The sequence below is a fragment of the Dermacentor albipictus genome, chromosome 4 (genome assembly GCF_038994185.2).
Source record: "Dermacentor albipictus isolate Rhodes 1998 colony chromosome 4, USDA_Dalb.pri_finalv2, whole genome shotgun sequence".
NCBI classification, from domain to species: Eukaryota; Metazoa; Arthropoda; class Arachnida; order Ixodida; family Ixodidae; genus Dermacentor; species Dermacentor albipictus.
In genome coordinates this window covers 56,560,781-56,583,736 of record NC_091824.1, presented here as the reverse complement: position 1 = coordinate 56,583,736, position 22,956 = coordinate 56,560,781, and the positions used below count along the sequence as shown (strand labels likewise).

The following is a 22,956-nucleotide window of genomic DNA, read 5'->3' as shown; positions in this document are numbered from 1 at the left end:
AAATCAAGAACAACCCATATTTATACTTGAACTTGAAAATAACTTATTCATTGCCGGATGGGACACATTCAGTTTACAGACGCAACAAATAAGTACCTAGCCTCCTCGATCGCCAAGTCTATTTCCAAAATCGTTCTTTTTTTTTTTCACGCGAACGCTTTTCCGGGCACGTTTCTTACACCGCACCCAAGCGAGGGTGACTCATAGAAGCAATACATCACACACGCACAAAGAGGCCAATCATTGTCTCCTCCATACGCGCGATAGGGCTGTTGAAGTGAATGCGTCGCGCGCCTTTGTGTCGGGGCATTCCGTCTCGCGCACAATTAAACTAAGCAGTTCGCCGCGTCAGCAACAACAATCCCGTATTGAACGAGGCAATCTTCGGTTCCGCGAAGCAATTGGCGGTGCCCATTCGACAAGGACCGTAAACCGGAGCTATAGTTAGTAATTTTTTCGCCAAAGGAATGGTGCAGCATCGCTCTCGTCATCGCAAGGTTACTCACTTGCCCCCTCCCCCGGGAAAGGGAGGAGTGGGTCGTAAGAGCTCTACTATATGCAAGTTCGACTGTTGAATAGAGCGATATACTGCTCGAATACGAAATATGGCCACGAACACGCCGGTTCACGGGTAGCATGTTTGCGCGCTTTTTTGTGAAGCGGAAAATTACCGGCGAATGAAAAAAACTAGTCATTGCACGGGTATTACGAGCATTCACCCTGCGCGGTCTTTAGAAACTTGCGAACGAGCCTTCGTCATTCGTGTGCGACGTTAAATTGGGAGCCGCAGTATTATGCCCGCCCTTTAAACGCAGCGTGACTCATTCGTTCGCACATGTTTACAGCCCATCGGCGTGTTTTGTGGGCCCTTGTCCAGCTGCGCAGCACCTCTTTGATCGAGAGTGACTGGGAATGAACTGGGGAGCTTGACAGAGAGAAACGAAAACGCGGCGTACACAAACCTGAAAACAGGTGGAACGAGTGCGGATACTCCTCGACCCGATGATGGAGCTTGTGAGCGGCAGCACGGAATGCTGAACCTGCGAGAGAAAAAACAGTGAACAAGCTCGATTGAGTTGGTGCAATCTTGGGTGACTTCACTTATAATCGCTGTTCAATTATCGCCACATGTCGACGGGAGAAGATCAGGCGTGTCAGAGACCGAAAAGAGATGAGGGGAGAAGGGGTTGAGGGGGAGCCAGCAAAAGAGATACACTGATCGCACTTGGACTTAGGGGGCCTCTCAAAATTTACCCGACGTGTAAATAGCAACGGTCGTATGACACATGTCGCGTCCCCCACTCGGGAGACACTGACCCTAATAAAATGTTTTCATCCCAAGAATACGTAAACATAGATGACTCGATGAGGCGTCGTCTACTTATTGGCGTATGTTGTACTAAACCGATACGTACGGGAAAACAAGAGCTTACGGCGACACTAAAGGAAATTATTAAGTCGAGCTGCGTTGAAAGACAACAAATTCCGCGATAACGAATTCGTAATTCGTAGCGAGAACAGAGCTCTCGTAAATGAGAAAACGAATAAGATAAAAAACAGGGGCGATGCCACCTATATTGGACTACGGTACCGCTCACATGACCTCAGCGCTGTCTGATTCACTGCGAACGGCAGAGAGGGAGGTCACGTGAGGATTACGCCAACACGTTTATTTCGGCGGGGCGATTCGCATTAAGGAGAAGCGGTACGTTCGACAGCAATATCTCACGAAACAAAGTCACCATATTGGCCCACAGAAAGGGACCACACACTTCCAGACGAGTAAGCACCAAATCCGTGCGAAATATGTGCTGTCTTGTTGCACATTTTCGCCTTTAAAAGTATTGTGCTTTAACAATCCTTGGCTCGAACACAAAGTGGACACTTCGAAATACCATTACTTGCGAACGGCAACATTGTAGTGTCATTTTCTAAGAACTATAGAGGAGGCTAGGCACTCCAACTACGAGTCCAATAGCGATCCCGCTCAGCAAAAGTACTATTTTCAGAGGCCCGTCCATATGCATAACAATGACGATATGAGGTATCCAAATTTGACCGTAAAAAGGTCAATGACGAACTCGGTAATTAATACGCAGTAAAAATAACGATATGTCGCTCGCAGCGATAAGTCACCTTCGCGTTTACAACTTTATAACTCTATCAATGAAGAAATAGTCGCAATACTGATGTCATTATCACCGAAAAACAGGTACTGTAACCACGATGTCACTAAAAGAAAAAAATTTGTTCGTAGAAACAGGTCGACAAATAGAATAAGAGAGTGACATTTCGGAAAACAGAAAATGTTTATGGGGGACGCAGTATTTGTAGACGACCTAAAATAAGCTCGCCCAGCAATTGGAACCACCGTTTCATATACTCAGTCCGGTCTGTCAAGAACGGAATGTCATGCAATTATGCACTCAGCGTGCGTGAAGCACGTTCTGTACGCCGCAGGCTTTTCAAACATTTTTGGCCAATTGCGCCTAACTTGAATAGTTATAAAGAGGTATACAGGTGAGGCTGGACGTTTCACTTCTTAATTTTTGTGCATTGCTTCGTTCTCAGTGGAATGCAGCCGCATAATTACAGAATATCTTTGAAAGCTCACTTTTTTTTTTTTGACGCTATGCCGTGCACTGGAGACGGGAATTCACCGACGTGTAATTTCAAAAGGGCGCGTCTGCGTGCATGTTTTGACGTCTGTCCAGTTGTAGCAATATTCGGTCACAACGGCAGAATTTCTTCGTTTCTACGTACACAGTTATACGTGACTTGCGCTATGCCGAGACTATCACTGTCCGCAGATTAGTACTCTATAAAGGCACGATTATCCTTCGTCGTGATAAACCCTGGGTCTTGCGATCCTGCGAAACTGTCCAGAAGCAAAACAGCAACCTGCACGAAGTAAAAGCTTAATACAGCGAAGAAAAAGCAGACTTAGAGGCAGCAAATGTGAAAGTCGTTTGAAGAATTTTAACTGACTTAGCGTCTTAGCTAACTTAGAAAAACGAGAGTGGCGAATAGATATTTTTTTTTTAATTTTTAATCCTGGACGTCGATTCACGCAGTGAATTTAGATGAACTAGCCTGTAATCACAGGTCAGATTTACTTAGTTTCTTTAGTTTTATATAGTTAAATTTTCCAGCAAAGGGCAAGTTTTCTGACGCTCCCAATAAAATTTATCATACCGCACGCTCTATTTCGCTCGGCCTTTTTTCGATTAATCGTGCATCAGTCAGATTAGCTGATATGCTCAGGGGGGTGTTTTATATGTTATAGATTTAAGTGAGACCTCTCCCACAGACAGCCATCAATCTAACTAACATTGTGACAACAGCAAGATTAAATTACTGGTGGCGAACACGTTGCATCGATCGCTGCTGTTTAGATTAATTTGATTTATTGCCTTTCTTTAGCTGACATCCTCGCACGCGCCAAATGCATCAGGATATGATTGATTTTTTAAGAACTTTGGCGTCTTAGCGTGTTCTACGTTTTCTTAAAGCGTACTACACAAGCGTTCCGACTTATACAGAAAGTTGCGCGTCATGAATAATCAAGTTTAAATATATCGGCAATCGCAGGCTTGTAACAAAGAAAAAAGAAAAGAGAGAATACAAAATCAAGGCCGCAATCGCATATAGAGAGACGAGAGTACAACGCTCTGGTGTCATTGAGGGGACACACAACGTGGGAGAAAAAGAGCTACCATATAGCGACTATAGCGACAACCAGCTGCTTAGATGAAGTCGCGTGAAAAAGAAAAGAAAAGCGAAATTTACTCGCAAACTTGATTATTGAACATTTGGAGATACTTTTGTCGCAAAGTCACACCTTTTAAAATACCTTCATTCGCAAAGCCATCTTAACGCGTAGGCGAACGACGCATTAAGAACGCGACGAAAACGAAATTCCCAGGGCAAAGATGCGCATATATATATATATATATATATATATATATATATATATATATATATATATATATATATATATATATATATATATATATATAATGCACACGTAATTTTGTGCTTAGTACATAATATCAGTCACGAAAGACATAACTCAACAGACAGGAAAGCAGACCATTGCGCTTATCGCTGACGGCACCTAGAACACATATAACACGTTTTCTGTCATCATACAGTGCACGGGCCGTATACATATTGAACTCGCACTCTTCTGGATCGTGCCTTTTCTAACTTCAGCCTTCGGGCGTCCGGCGTAGTTAATGTAGATATTACCGATCATTATCCCATATTCATCACGTTTGATAGTCATGTAGCTGGCATTAACACCCCATTTAATATGACACACTTTGATCAAGAAAATTTCATTAATGTTATTTCTCATTGTGACATGGTCCAAAGTGTAATCTCTAACCGAGACACAACAGGCGGTTGATGTCTTCCGCAATTTACTTTTGGAAGGTGTTTCTTCTAGCACTTCTACTGCTGCATGCAACAAGAAATATCAAAAGCCCTTGGGTATCCCCTGCTCTTTTAGCCAGTCTCAGAAAAAAGGATAATCTCTGCAAAAGAGTGAAGAGGAAGCCCTTCAATAGCGCCTTGGCGCTTCGCTGTAAATTTAATTGCAACCTTCTTAACTCTTTGCTAAAACACGCCAAGAAACGCTATTACAACAATGAATAAGAATAACCCCCAAAATAGCGGAAACGATTTAAGGAATATTTAAGTATGCCTGCTCTGAGCATGTCTATAAGGAAAAGAAGTTACAGTGACGTCATTTATGATCACTCCGCCAATATTTAAAACGCATCTTCGGAGTATTTCTGTTTCCCATGCTGAAGTCACAAAGACGTTCCTTCATCTGGTTTGCCGCGTTTACCTCACTCACTTCTTTTCCTCTTTTCTGCTTCTTCTGTCAATTCGTAACATTAAAAACACTCCTGCGGGCTGGATTACATTTGTGCACTTAAATGCATTTGTGCATTGAAAGATGATTGCTTATTTGATTTCTTATCCCTTAAGCCATATAATCAACCGCATTTTCGCTGAAGGTTGTTTTCCTGACTCATTAAACCGTGCTGAAGACATATCGATCTTTAACAAACGTGACAAACAAGCAATTATAAACTACAGACCTACATATATTCTATCTTCATTAAGGAAGGTCATGAAACATTTGTTTGTTAAGCGCTTTAATACTTACCTAACGAAATTTAATATGATAAAGCCTTGCCAGTTTGGATTTAACAAAGGAAGCTCCACTCACCATGCTTTACTTTCTTTGAGTGACTTCATCAAAAATTCCATGGATAATGGTGATTTGTCAGGTTTAGTAGTTTTGAATTTAACTAAAGCCCTTGAAACACTCAATCACTCCATTCTATTCAGCAAGTTTGATTTGTACAGTATCATCAGTCCCGCCATAAACTTCTAGAATATTTACCTGCTTAACTCACAATCCGTGGTCCTCACGGGTGGCACTTGCTCAAACACTAAGATTACTAACCATGGTGTTCTCAGGGGTCTATTCTTTGTCCCCTGCTCTTAATCATTTATATACATGACTTCCCTGACGTCTTAAGCTTTGGACATTGCGTGTTGTATGCTACATGCGGTATCATGCAGAGACAAAACGGTTTCCTCTATAACGTAAACACTAAGCTTTGTACTAAACGAAGTTGTTAACTGGTGCAATAATAATGATCTAAGTATAAACTCTTCTAAAACTAAATTCATGATTTTCATATCCTTTCTCAAGGCGATATTGATGCCGGCAATTCTGGCGCTAGGTCTTAATATTATGTCTGCGTGTGACTCGATTTCATTTCTTGGAGTGCGTTTTCATGTGACTCTTAATTTTGCTTTTCATATGAATAACGTCAAGTAAAAACATTGCTTTTGGTATTTGTGCGTTAACTAAAGCTAGGCCATATTTTTCGACTAATGTACTGTTATTTCTCTATATTTACTTCATCCACAGTCATTTATGCTATGGTACAGCCACCTGGGAGAGCACATATCAATCTTAGATTTCATCGGCGCGACACATCCAGAACTGGGCAATCCATATCGTTACTTTCAGTCCTCACCTTTCTAATGCTCTTACTTCACTTAGGCAATACAAGATTTTACATTTTAGGAAGCTATGTCATCATAATTGTGAGTGCTTTTTTTACAAAATAATAAATCACCAACAACCTTTCGAACTTACTAACAACGCCTTGTTAGAAAACGCTAACTGTGCGCGTTTCGCTTCGGAAGGAAGTTTATTATTACCACGAGTTTGCGCTAATTGCGGAATAAAAGCCTTGTCATTTACAGCCATCTCATTCTGTAACTCTTTCCTATCCAACTTATAAAGTGGTTGTATGTCCTATATACATTTAAAGAACGCTCTGAAATGTTTCCTTCTGTCATCTTAATCTTTTTATAATAGCTCTCACTATATATATATATATATATATATATATATATATATATATATATATATATATATATATATATATATATATATATATATATATATATATATATATATATATATATATATATATATATATTCATCGCTTTGTTTTTTTATTGCTTTGATTTTGTTGTACTGCGTACAGCTTCATAGGTGTCAACTTTTGTTTTCTTGTCCCTTACCCGTGTATTTTCCATCATGAGTCCAAGTCCCCCCTACGTTGTTCGGACTATGGCACCCTAGTCTGTAAAATAATTGTTACATGACCTGCACCGTTACTTTTACGCTAACAATACATTCCGAAATTCTGAATGTATGCTGCTTGAAAAGAAAAAAAAGAGAGAAAAGAAACCGCTCGACTCGCTTCGATGGAAATGTTACCACGCAAGCCAGTTCCACACGGCGAAAGGAATCTCCAGCCTTTATTACGTCAATGGTGACATATTGACGCAGCGAAGACAAAACAACAAAAGTAAGACTTAGGGCCAGACAATGAAATCTTCCTTACCTCACTAAGGAAGCCTTCATTGGGGTGAGGCTACCTTATGTCACTCTGAAAGCTTCCTTACTGAGGGGCCCTCGGTGAAGGCTTCCTTGGTGCTTCCTCAGCATAAGGTAGCTCCAAAGCTACCTTCATGCGTCCTTACGCCGCTCCTGTCCCTGAACGAGCGCTTCACCTCACTGCTTAACCACGTGGCATTCGCTTGCGCATGCGCACTGTCGCCCACTTGCGGAGAAGCGCGAGCACGGTACGTCTTGCCAGGCATGTTCGTTTCAGTCACGCGTGCGGCATGCAAGCATTGCTAGGCGTTGCTAGGCGTTGCAAGACGCCGGCGTGCCAGCGTTGCTGGAGCACATCAAGTTTTGCACTGTAATGCGCAACTTTTTTTTAACTTTAGCAAACGAAACTAGAAGAAAGCGTCCACGCTTCTCTATATTAGCTATTCAACTTAAAGATTGTGCGACGATACAACATTATTTAATAGAATAATGGTGTTCGCGGAAAGATTTGAAGAGATAATCTCGAACCCAGGCACGCGGCAACCGCTCCTTAGGTGAGGACGGGTGAAGGGAGCTTTCAGAGTACGCTTGCTTCCTCCATCGGTCCTTCGCTGTAAGGAGGCCTCACGTAAGGTTAGGAAGCGCTCGAAGGAAAGGAACTAGGGGTGTGCGAATATTCGGAATTTCGAATACGAATCGAATATTTTCCGTATTCGTAGCGTATTCGATTCGAGAAATGCATGTTCGGAAATTCACGAATATCCTAGGACGGCCGAATAACGGTGGAAACGGCGAATATTCGGATAGACTGCGAATAATTGAGCAATTAACCAATTGTATGCTTGCTCCGCATTCTCCTAAGAACATGTTTATTAACTGAGAACTTCGCATGATCCGCTCATTATCTGTATGCTCTGTTTCAGTCTATCTGCTTCAGGCATTTGAGACATGATCAGTTTCGGTTTCTTTTTCACCAAGCTTTATAATTCCAATTATTTTGGAATGCCCCATTGCTTTGAAGGTTGCAAAGGCAACTCAGGGTTGCCTTTGCAACCCTGAGTTGCCATTATCTGCATGCTCTGTTTCAGTCTATCTGCTTCAGGCATTTGAGACATGATCAGTTTCGGTTTCTTTTTCACCAAGCTTTATAATTCCAATTATTTTTGGAATGCCCCATTGCCTTGAAGGTTGCAAAGGCAACTCAGGGTTTGCTAGCATTGATTCAAAATGTATCAAGGCTCTTTGTGCGGAGTGGAAATTTGATGAAGTAGCCAGCCTAGGCATGTTTCTTGATCCGCGCTTTATGGCCACAGTTCATCAGGCATCTGGTCAGACGATCTGGCTGAAAAACCTTGTGACAACGGAGCTCCAGGAAGCCGTCGTGGAACACCATCGGGACACCGCCGTGCCAGCGTTGACTTCGTGTCCACTGGTGGCCTCGAGTGTATGGAATGCTTTTGACGATCTAGTGATGAACAAAGAGAAGACACATTTGGCATCTGCCCCTGAGAGGGAAGTTACAGACTACGCGCAAAAGCCTCTTCTGGAAAGGGGCATGAATCCTTGTGAGTGGTGGCAGTCCATTGGCCGCTTCAGGTACCCGCTTTTAAGTGCACTCGCCCGGAAGTACTTGGCGATCCTTGCCACTTCAGTTCCTAGTGAAAGAGTCTTTTCTACCGGTAGAAATGTGACAGTGCATAGAGAGCGTTTGCTTTCTGGCCATATTGAGCAGTTAATTTTCCTTCACGACAATCTGTAACAAGCGTTTTACCTGACTGAGGGCATTACCTGAGTCCATTATCTATAATTGAGTACCTCTTTAATTTGAAGCAACCTTGTAAAATTCAATGTTATTTTTAAAAGGGTAATAAAGCTATTGTTACCTCTCTTGCAATTTTTTAATACTACACATGTATTCGATATTCGATTCGATATTCGAAGAGAGTTCTTCGCCTTATTCGTATTCGATTCGTAATCGAAAATTTCAATATTCGCACACCCCTAAAAGGAACGTTTTATTGTTTGGGCCAAGCTACCTTCATGCGTCCTTACGCCGCTCCTGGCCCTGAACGAGCGCTTCGCCTCACTGCTTAACCACGTGACGTTTGCTTGCGCGTGCGTGCTGTCGCCCACCTTCGGAGAAGCGCGAGCACGGTACGTTTTGCCAGGCACGTTCGTTTCAGTCACGCGTGCGGCATGGAAGCGTTGCTAGGCGTTGCACGACGCCGGCGTGCCAGCGTTGCTGGAGCACATCAAGTTTCGCACTGTAATGCACTGCCTCTTTAGATTTAGTAAACAAAACTGAAAAATAGCGTCCACGCTTCTCTATATTAGCTCATCAACTTAAATATTGTGCGACGATAGAACCTTTTTTATTGAATAGTGGTGTTCTGGTGTTCGCCTAAAGCTTTTAAGAGATAATCTCGAACCCAGGCATGGCGGCAACCGCTCCTTACGTGAGGACGGGTGAAGGGAGCTTTCAGAGTATGCTTGCTTCCTCCATCGGTCCTTCGCTGTAAGGAGGCCTCACGTAAGGTTAGGAAGCGCTCGAAGGAAAGGAACGTTTCATTGTTTGGGCCTTAAACTTAGAAATCGGCACTGCTGCTTCTTAGCTTTCGTTGCAACATATGCATTAGACTCGACAGGTTGCATGCAGCGTCGGTGTATAGGGAGGCGGCAAGCTTTGAAGAAACATGAGCTCGAAGTTGCGCTATATTCAAAAGTATAGAATATAAAAGAAAGCGGCTGCAAAAGCCACGGACGTATTAAGCTGCTGCAGCCGACGGAGGTCCTATACGACACGACGAAGTACCATCCGTGTAGCCTCTTTCGCTGTTGCTGCTATTCAATCTGGACTCCTCAACTCAAGCATAAAAGGGGGAAGCCGTCTGCATTCTGATTGTGTTTTTTTTTCATTATTACCATTTTGCGGAGACCGCCTGCAGAGACCGGAAATTAGCGCAGCGTGAAGATGGCTATCAGACTGGCATCAAAAACAGGAACGGCGTGAGGCGCAAGTTGAAAAAATAAAAAATCCGCACAAAATAAAGGAAAACAAACAAACAACCAAAACAAAATTGCGAAGGAGGCATGCGCAGGAGTGGTGCCGTTAACCTGCTGCATATGTGTATCTACGCTGAAAGAAATTTTGTCGTGCAGGTGTTCTTATAACGGATATAAAACTGAAACAAAAGAGAGCAAGAAGGCATGACAGCGAGAAAAAAAATGGACTTCGTTATATCCCGTGGATACCGCGTTTCGCACGCATCTGTGACGCTGATATAAACACGCTGCAAACTTCGGCACACAGTGTTACGCTTAAAATTGTAGCTCGCCGACGTTTCTTACTGTTTATGCATGTGTGTGCGTGTGCGTGTGCGTGTGTGTGTGTGTGTGTGTGTGTGTGTGTGTGTGTGTGTGTGTGTGTGTGTGTGTGTGTGTGTGTGTGTGTGTGTGTGTGTGTGTGTGTGTGTGTGTGTGTGTGTGTGTGTGTGTGTGTGTGTGTGTTTGTCAACCCACGATCTCAGCATCCTCGTTCGAGATAACGCTTGAAGCTCCTGTGTTTTGGCCATTTTATCGGCGGTTCGTGGCCGGCAGATAATACCCGGTTCGATTTCTTTCCTTGCACGGTCACAGATGCGGACGCATTTCTTGCACTAATATACGGGGTGTTTCAGCTAACTTTAGCCAAAGTCTAAAAATATGCCGATGCACTCTGAGATAACGCGACCAAATGCACGTTCCTCACTTTTGTATCTAGTGTGTCAAGCTACGTTTTGCATTTTGCTTAATTGGACAATTAGTCAAGGTTAAAAACCGATTTCTGAAGCAACGAAGATAGGAAAAAAAATCCAAATAGAAAGTTGCAGAGCGGTTTGCAAAACATCCTATTAGACAGTTTCTAACTTTCTATCCAGTAACTATTAGTGTTTTCCAGCTTACTGCGGATGCACGCGAAAAAAAAAAAAAAACACCACATGACATGCCCGCTTGCGCGCCGTGATTGCAGCTCTCCCAAACGTGCCGCGTACAAAACAAACATAGCATTTAGCTCGGAGTGCTGTGTTTAGCTGTGCTCTAATGTTTCAGGAAGACGCACATCATCAGTTAAATTTTGGTGTTTGTTCCATTGCTGCCATCAAGTATTTATGTTGCAGCAACTTGATCATTGTTTGGCTTATGAGATGATTACCTTTCCAACAGCTCTCTCTCTCTCTCTCTCTCTACGTGTGTGTGTCTTTGTGCGCGTGCGTTTTTTGTCTATACGCTCGCTTGCGCATGCAGGAATTGCTCAAGTGTATTCTTTAAATGTTCTATATATTATCTTAAATTTTCTCGATGTTCTTCCTAAATCACGGTAATGCTGAAGCCATCGCTTCAGCGTAGAATAGATGGCTCTGCTTAAACAATCCAAGGGAACAATAGTGTTATTACACAGGACGAAATAGTAACTACGACGACGGGATATGTTTAATCCATGTACTTTGAGGTTATACTGAAATTGCAACAGGGAAACTCGTCCCCGTTCTGGGCATGCTCCTTTAGCAGCAGTGTCATTAATACATGTAAAAGAAGGAACGCTTAACTGAGCAAGTTGGTACGGATTCATTGCTGAACGCTACCTCCTAAAAAAAAAAATAGTAAGGGAAAGAAACGCTCAAGTAACGCACAACGAAACAACAGTACCAGCCCTATGAACTGAAAATTTGTCCAAACAAGCATAACTTCGTAACTTGAGACCCGCGCTCAACATCATAAGCCGCGTCACATTACACTACGTTCGTGTGGTCACTTGTCTTGGACAGCTCATGGTTAAATAAATTATCTAAAAGATTAGCTTAGTTGGCAAGATATCCACCTTGTCGTTTCCCGTACTTCTGTCCCAACACAGATGTCGTCGAAAAAAAGAAATCAAGAACAGGTACATCTAGCACAAGGGGACGGCGTCTGCCTGCAAACGTGTCTGTACGACATGAATGAGCCCCAGCTTCACGAACGCCTTTCGCTCCGTTCACACACTCATTCTCCCGTTTCCCCCCCAAACAGTGACATCGAGGCTCCGAAAACAGAAGGCCGAAGACCTGCTGCGGAGGCCCGTGTCGCGAGCCCACGTATGCACGACTGCCCGGAAATTCATCGCAGCCGTTTCCAGCTGGGCAACTACGCGTAAGTCAAGAGCACATAGCAGACGACGGCGGCTGTGGCGGCTATACAGGCCGATCGTCTATATTACAGCGAACAACCAAATCACACGCGCACGCACCACTGTTCGCGCAACTGCGGGCCCGCTTCGCCGACGCCCACGCGTCGCCACGCATCGCGCGCTTGTCGCATGCAGCTCGGCGACTCTCTGGCGCGCGCCTTATATCCGCTGACACAGACAAGTGACACACCCCGCGCCGCTTGCCATCAGAAAGCTCTTTTTCTCGAACGCCCCGCTCAGCCACTTCGAGCGATATCGCTCGCAGTCAGCGCGTACGTCTGCGCCTGTTACCTGTTTCGGTCGTGGCGTTTTTGTTTGTTTGTTTGTTTGTTTGTTTGTTTGTTTGTTTTCTCTCTGCCTCGTTATTTGCACGAGTGTCGTCGGTGCTCGCGCGCGCGAAACAACTGCCTGTGAATCACGCCTGCACTGAAGCTACTCCTAATGAGGCTGACAGCGGCCGTAATGTGTACGCAATCCGGGCATGCGCGAGCATACGCTTTCCGGTGTGTACTAACACATACACAACACAACGCAACGCAACGCAAAGCGCCAGCGCGTGGTCGCGCCTATATAGTATGTGGCGCCTGTCAATCTAATAAGCATTCACGACGTCGATATAGATGTGCACACAACGCGGCGCGAGCGCTTTCTCAAGTCTTCGGAGGAGGTCGGGCTCACGCGCAGGGCTGTTTGGCCTCGAGGCGCTTAAGGAATTATTGTTCTCCGGCCGCGAGCGATTACCGGAATCACTCACTGCTTGTGTGCCTGCTGCTCTGGCTCCATATGCATCTTTCGCTTTGCTAGCTGCGCACACGGAACAAGGGGAGTGCGCGCAAACGCCCGAGTAACTCGCTGTTTCTCGTTTCTTTTCCAGGTGTCGTGGAGGCGTTTGTAAATGCGCGCCCATGTATGGGCGCCCCCCCCCCCCTCCCTCAACCCCGGTTTCGTCATCGTGCCCGAGGAGGTCTCCGCGCTCGCGATATGTCGGCGACGGCGACGGTTGTTCTTTTTCTTTCTTTATAACTTCTCCTTCTTTTCCCGCGCTACTCATCAAGGGATGCTTCAGAGAACTCTCTGAGTTCACTCGCTAAATCACGGACTCGAAGCCACGTTCAGGTTCATTAGGCGAGGAAGCGATTCGAACGAAATGGAACGACGTGCCCTTTTCCCCCTCGCGTTAAGACGGGAGAGGAACCATGTAGGGCAGAGAAAATACAAAAGAACTGCTTAAAGATTGTCACACAATGCGCCGGATATTGTAAATTACGAATACATTCCAAACATATCTAAGGTGCAAACGTTGCTGAGGCATACGTGTGCGTAGCACATAAGACGAGGTTTCAGTTACGAGTGGACCTAGAGAAAGTGATACAAGAGTGTGAAATGTTTCGTGGACCCCGCCAACTCTCTCAAGAAGAACGCCTTTTGCGAAATTATCGCTTCACAAACTACACAAGAGGTTACCAAGATTGCGATTCGAGCTCCCATTCAATTGTGTACTCTGTACATTATATACTGCAAGTTGTTCGGGCTTGCAGAGAGGTACCTACGACGGCTCGAATGACGAAAAAACTGTCAAATGGCGTATTGTTTCAACTTTGGAGACTGAGTCCCGGCTAACACAGACTGACGGACGAAACCGAAATGGCCATCGTCAAGGCGTCATTCTTGTGCACGAAAATACCTGACGTCGTATACTTGTACACACACGGCGACAAACGAGGTGCATTAGCAATGAATAATGATATAACATGACCAGGCTTATTCAGAGCGTAAGTGAGCTTGGGGAGGGAAAAACGGTGACGGTGTTCGGGCCAGTAGTGACGGCGGCAGTCGTCTCGGTTTTGTTGGCGTTTGGTACAAACAGCCTCTGGAACATCGCATAGTAAAGTTTAGGTGACACGAAGGGCTCTCGGCGGCGGGAGACTAAAATCTGAAAACAGCGGATAAATGTGGAAATGCTCATAATTCTTGGCACACTAATCATGCATTACATCCAGCAGTGCGGCTCCCAAGAAGCTTGCCACTGTTTCAAAAAAAAAATTAAAGCTTCAAAATTTCGCTCCGCCTGTCTCGAAAGAACCACGGCCTTGTCCTTACGATGCTTAAAAAATCTAATCAAGCAATATACTTCGTCACAGCCAAGTCGCTATTGCGTTTAGGAGCTGTGATAAGTTATGACAAACGTTCAAAACAATATGCACCTTCTCATTCGACGTTATGTATGTTATTTTCCTTCGTAGTCATGTCTTCCTGGTTTGAGACCGTAGAATGCGCTTCGTTATACAAAAGCGCTCTGGATTACTTTGTTAACAACGCGTTCCTCTTATGACGACATGGTATGGCTGGACTGAGCCGCAAACACTTTATTTTCCGCTACGGCGACGTTAAGCGGCTTGACTTGGGTGGTTACGCGTATGGTGCTACTTTAGCGAGGACAGTTAAGAACCTTAACAATTTGGAGAAGCAGTAGCAAGTGCAACGCGTTTAAATGCACTCGGAGAAAACAGCCGCAAGGATGGCCCTTATCAGTTTTTTATCTGCTCTTCCTGTTGTTCATAGCCTCACTATGGGAGCGAAAATAGCAAACAAAGCTATCACAGGGGAGGGCCGACAAACAATGAAATGGGTTATAAGAACGACGTCAAGCCCCCCCTCCCCATTCGCATTATCTGCACGGCCTCAGAGCGGGTACATGCAAAGTTAGCGGCGCGCATTGTTAGGAGCGCACAGGTGCCTTAATTGCCTCCACTTTTTGCCTTGGCAGCGCGCAGTGCCGCAAGAGGTCCACAGCGCCCCCCCCCCCGCCTCCCCCGGGGGGGCCACCCTTATTATCCGCGTGTACGTTATGTACTCCGTATTCCCGACATATCTCAGCTGGTGGGCCACGGGAAACTCAGCGTGATGCTCATTGTCGTCGGTGACTTGCAGAGATCGGCCGGAAAAGAAAAAAAAAGACAGCGCCAACTGGGATGGCGCCGATATGGGACTCGTTATGTCCGCCAGGAACGTAAAGCAGCGCAGCCGCTTAGCGCACGTGGTGCAGCTGCTGAGAGCCTAATTGAAGCAGCCACTGCTGGGAGGCTTCGAAGGCGAGCAGCATAGCGCCCTGAGCCGCAACGGGGGACACTAAAGCGGTTGGCATTCCTGCCGAACATATACACTACGCGTACAGTTGCGTACTAGAGATAGGCAAAACCAGACTGGGTCTTGCGCGTATCGCTCGCTCGTTCGCATAGCCCGCGGGCACAACGCAGAAGGCATGGCGCGCGCCATAACTGTTACTGCCTTCATTGCCGTAATTCATGCTTCTACTTGTTTGGGCGTTATGTGTCCGGCATCCTTAGTGTATCTCTCATTATTTTTGTAACGAAAGTGCATGACTTGCTTTACTTCCTCCCGGTATACTAATGCCGATGAGGGGGCTGCAGGTATTTGCATAAATACGTAATAATAACCTTTATACCTCAAACGAGACACGTTTGGGAACACTTGTTCGCTAATTTGCCGAGTAAGTAAGAGAAACCTCCTTTTTCAATTCAACCACCTGCACTTGTCTGTTTCACATGGAGGCCCAACCCTGGACGGGGAGTGGCTAAAAATCCTATCTGTTTATTTAAAACTAGCAAAGAAAGAGAGAGAGAGAGAGAGAGAGAGAGAGCAAAAAGCAAATTAATATATGAACCTTGCATGCTGAGTGGAACTAATTAATCGCAACAAACTCATGTTCGGTGATTGTATGTAAAAACTTCCAAATTGCTACCCTTCCACTCTTCGAAAAGAAATGTAAACGGCATTTCACGACACTCGGAAAGCAAACAATTTACTGTCTCTTCGTTGGAAGAATTGTTTTATAGGCTGATTTGTTTCTATAATGCACTAATGCGTGTTCATTGTTGTCTTTCTTTTCAGGTTGACAAATACCATCCTTATCCTGAATCGTCTATGAAGCAGCTGGGAACATTACTGCTTCCAAAATGTCCACTGGAAGCAGCGAAACACAAATATATTCTAACTAAATTTAGCCCATCTCTCGCACGGGAAACGATAGACCGTAATCGGCGATACACTAGCCACAATTCCGCAGCGCGAATTCATTTTCCTCTCTTTCTTTTTACGGCTCCGAGTGAAATTAGCGAACACCGAAAAACATAACACGAAACGGGGAATATACATGTACGGGCAATGGTCAGATGGTTTCAACGTTACAGCGAAATATTTAATGTTACACCATGAGGGGAAAACGAAGAAACATATTACATAGTATACATACACGGTACACGTAATCCAGTAATTACTCATATTTCATGTTTCTGTTTAGAATGGAATGATTTGGGACGCTCCCAGACACTGGCGGCAGCGCGACGACTTCGTTCTATCGGAATGCCGTAAGACGCGACTTCGAACGACAGCACATAATCTTGGCGATCTGGAGTCGTAACAAAATACATTTATGCATTACAGCCCTCTCGCGGCACGATAAGGTATACTAGACGAAGCAGCATCGATATCGGTATCGTGCGAGGACGAATTAGGGACGAGGTGCACTTCATGGCCAGTTCTTCGAATCCTCGGAGATGCTTTCGGCTCGATTTACAAGTCGGAGGATGATGCCAGCAAGCCCTACTAAAGTAACTGCAAAGTGACCATAAGCTACAGAGAGAGAGAGAGAGGAAGACAGGGGGGGAGGGGGGGGGGTCAAGCGAAGCTTCTAGGCTACAATGACATGCCTCGCCAACAGCGTCGCGCAGTGACGCTGTCAAAGGAATGGTTCAGCAAGTCCCATTGGTCGTCAAAAGCAGAAAGTGAAAATGCTTTCTTTTTTCTGCAAGCGACCTCCTGTTCGCTTCTGAGGCATGCACGCCACGCTCTTGAAGCGAGCAGGAAAACGAGATAGTGAGAGACGACGAATAGGCCGGGTAAGAGCGAGAGTCCATGTCGGAATGCCCCTCGCTCAATCCATTTACAGCTGCCCATTCTCTGGTCGGCTTCTCCACCGTCCAAGCCGACGCACGTATACAGGCGTCTATAAGCCGCTTCGCTAAGAAAAGCCAGAAGTGGAGAGGGTACGCGGAGAACGCCAGAGACGGAAAGATTTACACTCTGCTCACAAGTCAGCCCAATAATGGCGGTCTCTTCTTCCGTCGTTCGCCGTCGAAAAAGCCAATGAGTTCAGAGGTCAGCCATTACTGGGATGCCCTTCCGAGTCTGCGAAGGCCAGATACACATTCACTTATACGAGTCAGGCCGTAGACGCGTGCCGGAGGAAGTTGTGCGCTGAATCCCCAGTTCGCGATTCACTGCACGGCCAGACGAGATGCGTGGTTATGTTCGCTCTTACTTCAAGCCTGCAATTTTGCGCGCAGTGAAGTTATAGCACCCGCAGCAACGACGGCTGTCGCGGTTACGCAAGTCGAACGGAACCCACGGAAGACGGATGGATGGCCCCGTGATTGAAGAGGTATGTTCGCTCACTTTCGGCTTCGCAATATCTTTGTAAGGCAGGAAGGGTTCGACGAAGAAAACATCCTTCGACATGCGTGCTTACCATATGCGTGGCCTAGAAGCAACTTTTTGAAAAATAACCTCCACAAATACGCAGTGTCACTTTGTTCGCGCTGATAACCCCCTAATCTCCGCACTGCTAATGTCATGAACACCATTTGCGTTGCTTTTCTTCTTTTGTTTTGTTTACCATTTCTCAGTTGTAGTCACTTTATCATGAAATCTGTTTCGCAAGCAATGTCTGACGTAATGATTGTCTTCTTTCAAATTCGTCTGCAATTCGAGTGTGGTCTTTCTGAAAGAGTAGCGGGATGTTTATTAGTTCGACAAGTGTTACTATAATGTCCATTGAAAAAATTAAAACCTCAATCTATTATTTATAAATAGCATTCTTTCAAGGCCTTAAATAAGCCGTCGGTAATGAGTCTCAGAGAAAAAGAAAGGAAAATAAAAAGAACATTTATCATCTTTTGCATATTCAAAAGGCAAAAACGAGAAAAAGAGAGGCCTGGGACTAAGTTCACCAAATGAGATATTCGCCGAGAGAAAAGAACAACCCAATCCGAATGAAAATTTACGCATAATCTGTATACACAGCCACAGCAACATATGGTCGTGCAAGAAATTTCGACTGATAGGCTAAATAGGTCGAACTTCGGTTAAGAACACATGCGTAACAGATTAGAAGCAATCGCTCCTGATTGTAAATAAGGAACGTAAATAAATAAAAACGTAAATAACTGGTGAGGTATCAAAGTTCTGCTGAAAAATCACTGCCTTAATTTTTTTTGTCAGCTATGCCGGTAATCAGTTCCAGAGACAGAGACTGTATTACCGTTTTCTATGCAAAATGCTAGAATTAAGCGGCTAAATTATTCTAGTCAAGCTAACCCGTCGATTGAATGCCGCGTACAATGAAAACCACCATATAATGGTTCGAATGACAGCGCGGAATTTTCCGCTTTTAGCGAAGGAGAAGGGGGGGGGGGGGAGGGAGGGAGGTCCCAGCGGGACAAGCGCGCAGCAGCAATTCCGCGATTGCGACATCGACAGAGAATGCCCTTGTTAGTTATCATGACGCGGCAGCGCGGAGAAAAAGGCTTGCATAAATGCGTGCCCTGAAGGCCCGCTAATGGCCTGTGACGCCGTTAACACCCGCGGCCACAGCAGCCGCAACAGAAACAGCATCGGCGGCAGCCGTTGTGCACGTGCCATGTTTGCACAAATTCATAAACGGCAAACGTGATCACCAAGCAGAGCTTTTAGATTCATTTACCCGCCCAGTGTTTTTAGCTGCCCTCGGGACACCCGATTTACTTGTCGTTACGGCGCGAATTCGACCGGTACTAATCTGTGATGCGGAAATTCGAAGGATAACGTAGGAACGCCAGTAGAAACTGGAGACTGAAGACCGAGCGAAACGATAGAGGTAACGTTAGGAGACTGATACGTTCCGCAGGTATGCATAAAATTCAGGTAGGCACCCTTTATCTGCAGAGGTTACTCGACCCCGGTCGTCTAAGAACAGAGATTAGCCCTCAGGGCTTTGGGGGGTTTTCTCATGTATAGTGACATGATACACTCTTTTGGATTAGTAGCATGTGAACCTTTAATAATCTCTATGTTCCCTTGATCTGTTCATGCCTGTGTTATTCTTGTGCTATTATAGCGTTCTGTTTTATTTTTATTTATTTCTATGTGATACATGAACTGGCTTTGTTGGTGCCTTTTCATTTTGTTATAGACTTACGACTGTTTCTATATTTCAATATTTCTTTTTATTTATATTTTTGTGTTTTTCTAAGAGTAAGATATTAGAATAGCCGACCTTCCTGTTGATATGTTGTTCCTGTGTAGTTGATATTCCCATTGACATTAGGAGGGCGTCATGAAGCTGGATAGGTAATGTAATGTTTGGAGGATATCAAGGGCGGTCTATTAGAATACTAACAATGTTTGCCAAAAGAAGGGAAGCACAGTAGAGGCGGGCACAGGTTCACGTGGCGCGATCACATTAGAAAGTTTTCAGGCATATATAGACTGCAATCGGCTGTCGCAAAACAGGCCCGATTGGAGATAAGCAGGTGAGAATCCTTCGTACTACAGTGTGCATGACATAGGATGATGATCACGACGGCGGCTTGGTGAGACGCACGCTCGCTCACAAGCCGTAGCTACACTGACTGCGGGTTCCACACCTATACAGCAAGCGCCTACGCATTGCCTTACGATTGCAATACGACTGTCAGAAGTAAATATGGCTACGCTTTTCCATATACTTATGACATGCAGCACTATTACCATGGGCCACCGAGTATACAGCGGAGCACTGCAATGTATGCCGCGGTACCGCGTATAAAATAACTGCACTGCCAACCACAGGCGACAGGCTTGCGGCACGAGATTGTTACGTATGCTCTGCTGCCATTAATAGACAAACTGTGCGTCCCAGCCTGCTTCGCGATTCTGGATTGCGACTGCGACGTATACCTGCAATGCTTTGCATGGATTTACTAGGCTCTGAGGTGCACCTCCGCAACGTGGGACTGCGAGGTATGATTCAATACCTTGCAAGAACTGTCTGTATATCTCACACGCATATGCCTCATGTGCTTGGAATGCGACCGCAACGTATATAGCTTCAGCACTCCAATCACTACGAAATAAACGCAAAACTGTATAAGTTTCAAGATAATGTGGCACAATATAAGAGCTAGTTTTAAGTACGTTGTTCACGCTAAGCATTTTCCTTGTTTATGCGTATTGGTACTCCGGCGTTGAAACTGAAAAGCGCTCCTCAAATATTTTTCTTTCGTAAACCAACAATGCAACAAGCAATCTTAACGAGGACGTTATGCATGCCTACGACGTACGTACATTTGAGTACACGCTGACTTCGGCTGCACCGAAAACAACTTGCCCCACGATTATGCATCGTAGGGAAAGCGAAACGTAAGCCCCCGGCACTCTGCACAGACTCGAAATTTTTTTTTTACAATGACGCCGCAAGAGGCGCACTTACACAGCAGTACATAACATATATACCAGAGATACGCTTCATAACTTTCTCCATTTGATCATATAGCTAATAAATGAACACTTGTAAGCGCAGGTTCAAGACGGGACAAGAGAAAAAAGAGCCTTTCTTTTGTGCCGTCTCGAAACTGAGATTACCGGCATTCGTATATTAGCATGAACCAAATAGCCCGGCAACAAATTATGATCATGTACACAGCTTTCTTGAGTGCAGCAGTAAATGAAGAAAAAATAAAGTTCTTAAAGAGGACGACCCTTCACGTTGACACTTTAGCTATATGGGAGCAACACCAAATTGCGACATTTCACCCTAGAATTCAGTCGCAAGCGAGCAGTGTATACGAATATGATAGCCCTCTAAGTGATTGTAGGGAACCCTATATGGTAGTGGTGCAATCGAATAGTCCGGCCTGCCAACTCGTGATCTCGCGCGAGTGGGTGTCTGAAAGCTCAGGTGCTGCCGTGGATTGATTGCTCGGGAATAGGAAGAACAGCCCGTGGAACCAGCAGGAGAGGGTTCGGGCACCGCTTCAGATGCACTGGTTAACGGTTCTCTAGGGAGTCACACAAACACAAAACCAAATTTAACGAGAAAGTTAACTCATGTGGCTTCTTGAAACTTACAACTACACCAGCTACAGAGGCATCTTTACTGCAGTTAGGCCTAAATTCGCTTAGTTTGTCTTATTTACGCTCGGCCTACAGCGGCAACCTTGAAACAACATTTACCGATACATGCATGTGGGCCTTTAACATACAGTCAGTATGAGCTTTGAGTATGAGTACGGACGGTCGTAACTGAGGTTCAGCCTAACTGCAATTAGCACGCCCGCAAACAAGGCAACACAATGTCTTTCTTTTTTCTCCCTCTCGTTGCCTCTAGCTACCGCAGGCGACTTTTTTCGCGCTAACTCACTTTCGACGTATAGTCGGAAGCGGAGTGAGTCAGGCAACGCTACGCAGTCGTCTGAGTATTTCCGACCCGGCCGATTTTGAAACGGCCGCCATAAAGGGGGAGGGGGTGAGGTGGGGGGGGGGGGCAGGTGGATTGCTGCGGGAACTAATCAAACGCGTCTGTCACGACGAAAATGACGACGTGCCCATTCCGGAGCGCGCGTGGGCACAACAGGTTGCGAGGGATGCGCGTTCTTGTTCTCCCGGCGACGTTTTATGGCCGCTTGACGCGCGACAGGTTTCGCAAATGACGGCCCCTAACGAGTCCATTTGAAGCCAATTTTTAATTTTTTTTTCTTCGCCCGCGCGGAACAGCACATGGCAACATCGAACGACAAGTGTCTCGCGGAAGGCCACGTACACGCGAATATGAGGTTCCGTGTAATGGTCGCGAGCCCTTAATTATTCGTAGCTGCGTATATAGTTACAAATAGTATGACTCGGCTCTGATGACTGTTAGGCACACACGGCGAGTGGGCATTTCTAACTGTTGAATGCGCGGAACGTGTTTTATTCTTTCGTCATTTGAAATACCTATCACAACGGGAATTTAAAAGTAATAACTTCTACGAATAGATTACTTTCAGAAATCTGGGCTCCGAGGTTGTTTTTTTTTTTTCTTACATGTAGTCTGCAGAAATTTTCTGCTCGCCTCACGTTTTTTTTTTCTTATTCTAGTTACAGCGCACGTGTGCTAGCTTAGTCGTTTGATAACTCGTTTTATAGCTCATTTGAGTACTTGCTTCAATGCACCTTTGCTCATTCTGTAACTGCAGAGAGAGAGAGAGAGAGAGAGAGAGAGAGAGAGAGAGAGAGAAGTGCCACCGAGAGAGGTCTTAGCTAACGCATATGTCGGGTATTAAAGGCCTAGATGACGGTTCGGATGTCCGAGTCAAACAAGTTGAAGCGTTCTTTATCACGCAAACTGCATCTGGCAAACAATCGCATGCTAATTGAAATCAGTCTACAAACGAATTGTGCGCTCACAAAATCTGTATTCCTGTTTCGTGTAATTTATTGCCAGCTATGAGCCCTACATTGACCACATATTATTATTATTATTTGTTTTGCACACATATACACATATACACAGGTAACAGGAAAGGGATAGCGAGGAGCATGCCCTTATGAAAATCTATTTAGAGTTCCTTTAGAACTCCTAATGAGTTCCTATGGAGTCAAAAGGGACTCTATAGGAACTCGCGATCTATAGAGTCGTCTGCATAGAATCTCTATAAGAAGTCTATAGAAACCTTTCTATAGAAACAAGTCATTTCACACACAATAGATGTTCTATAGAGGGTGTATTGACGTCCTA

At 45.0% G+C, this 22,956-nt stretch overlaps 1 protein-coding gene across 1 annotated transcript in view; it reads right to left on the bottom strand.

Annotated features, from left to right (window-relative positions):
• Positions 1-22,956, bottom strand: part of LOC139059090 (homeobox protein abdominal-A homolog) — a 106,864-nt gene that overhangs the window by 7,777 nt on the left and 76,131 nt on the right. The window contains exon 2 of the mRNA XM_070536991.1: positions 963-1,040. Coding sequence (XP_070393092.1) covers positions 963-1,040 — 78 coding nt within the window. The remainder of the gene's footprint in view (positions 1-962; positions 1,041-22,956) is intronic.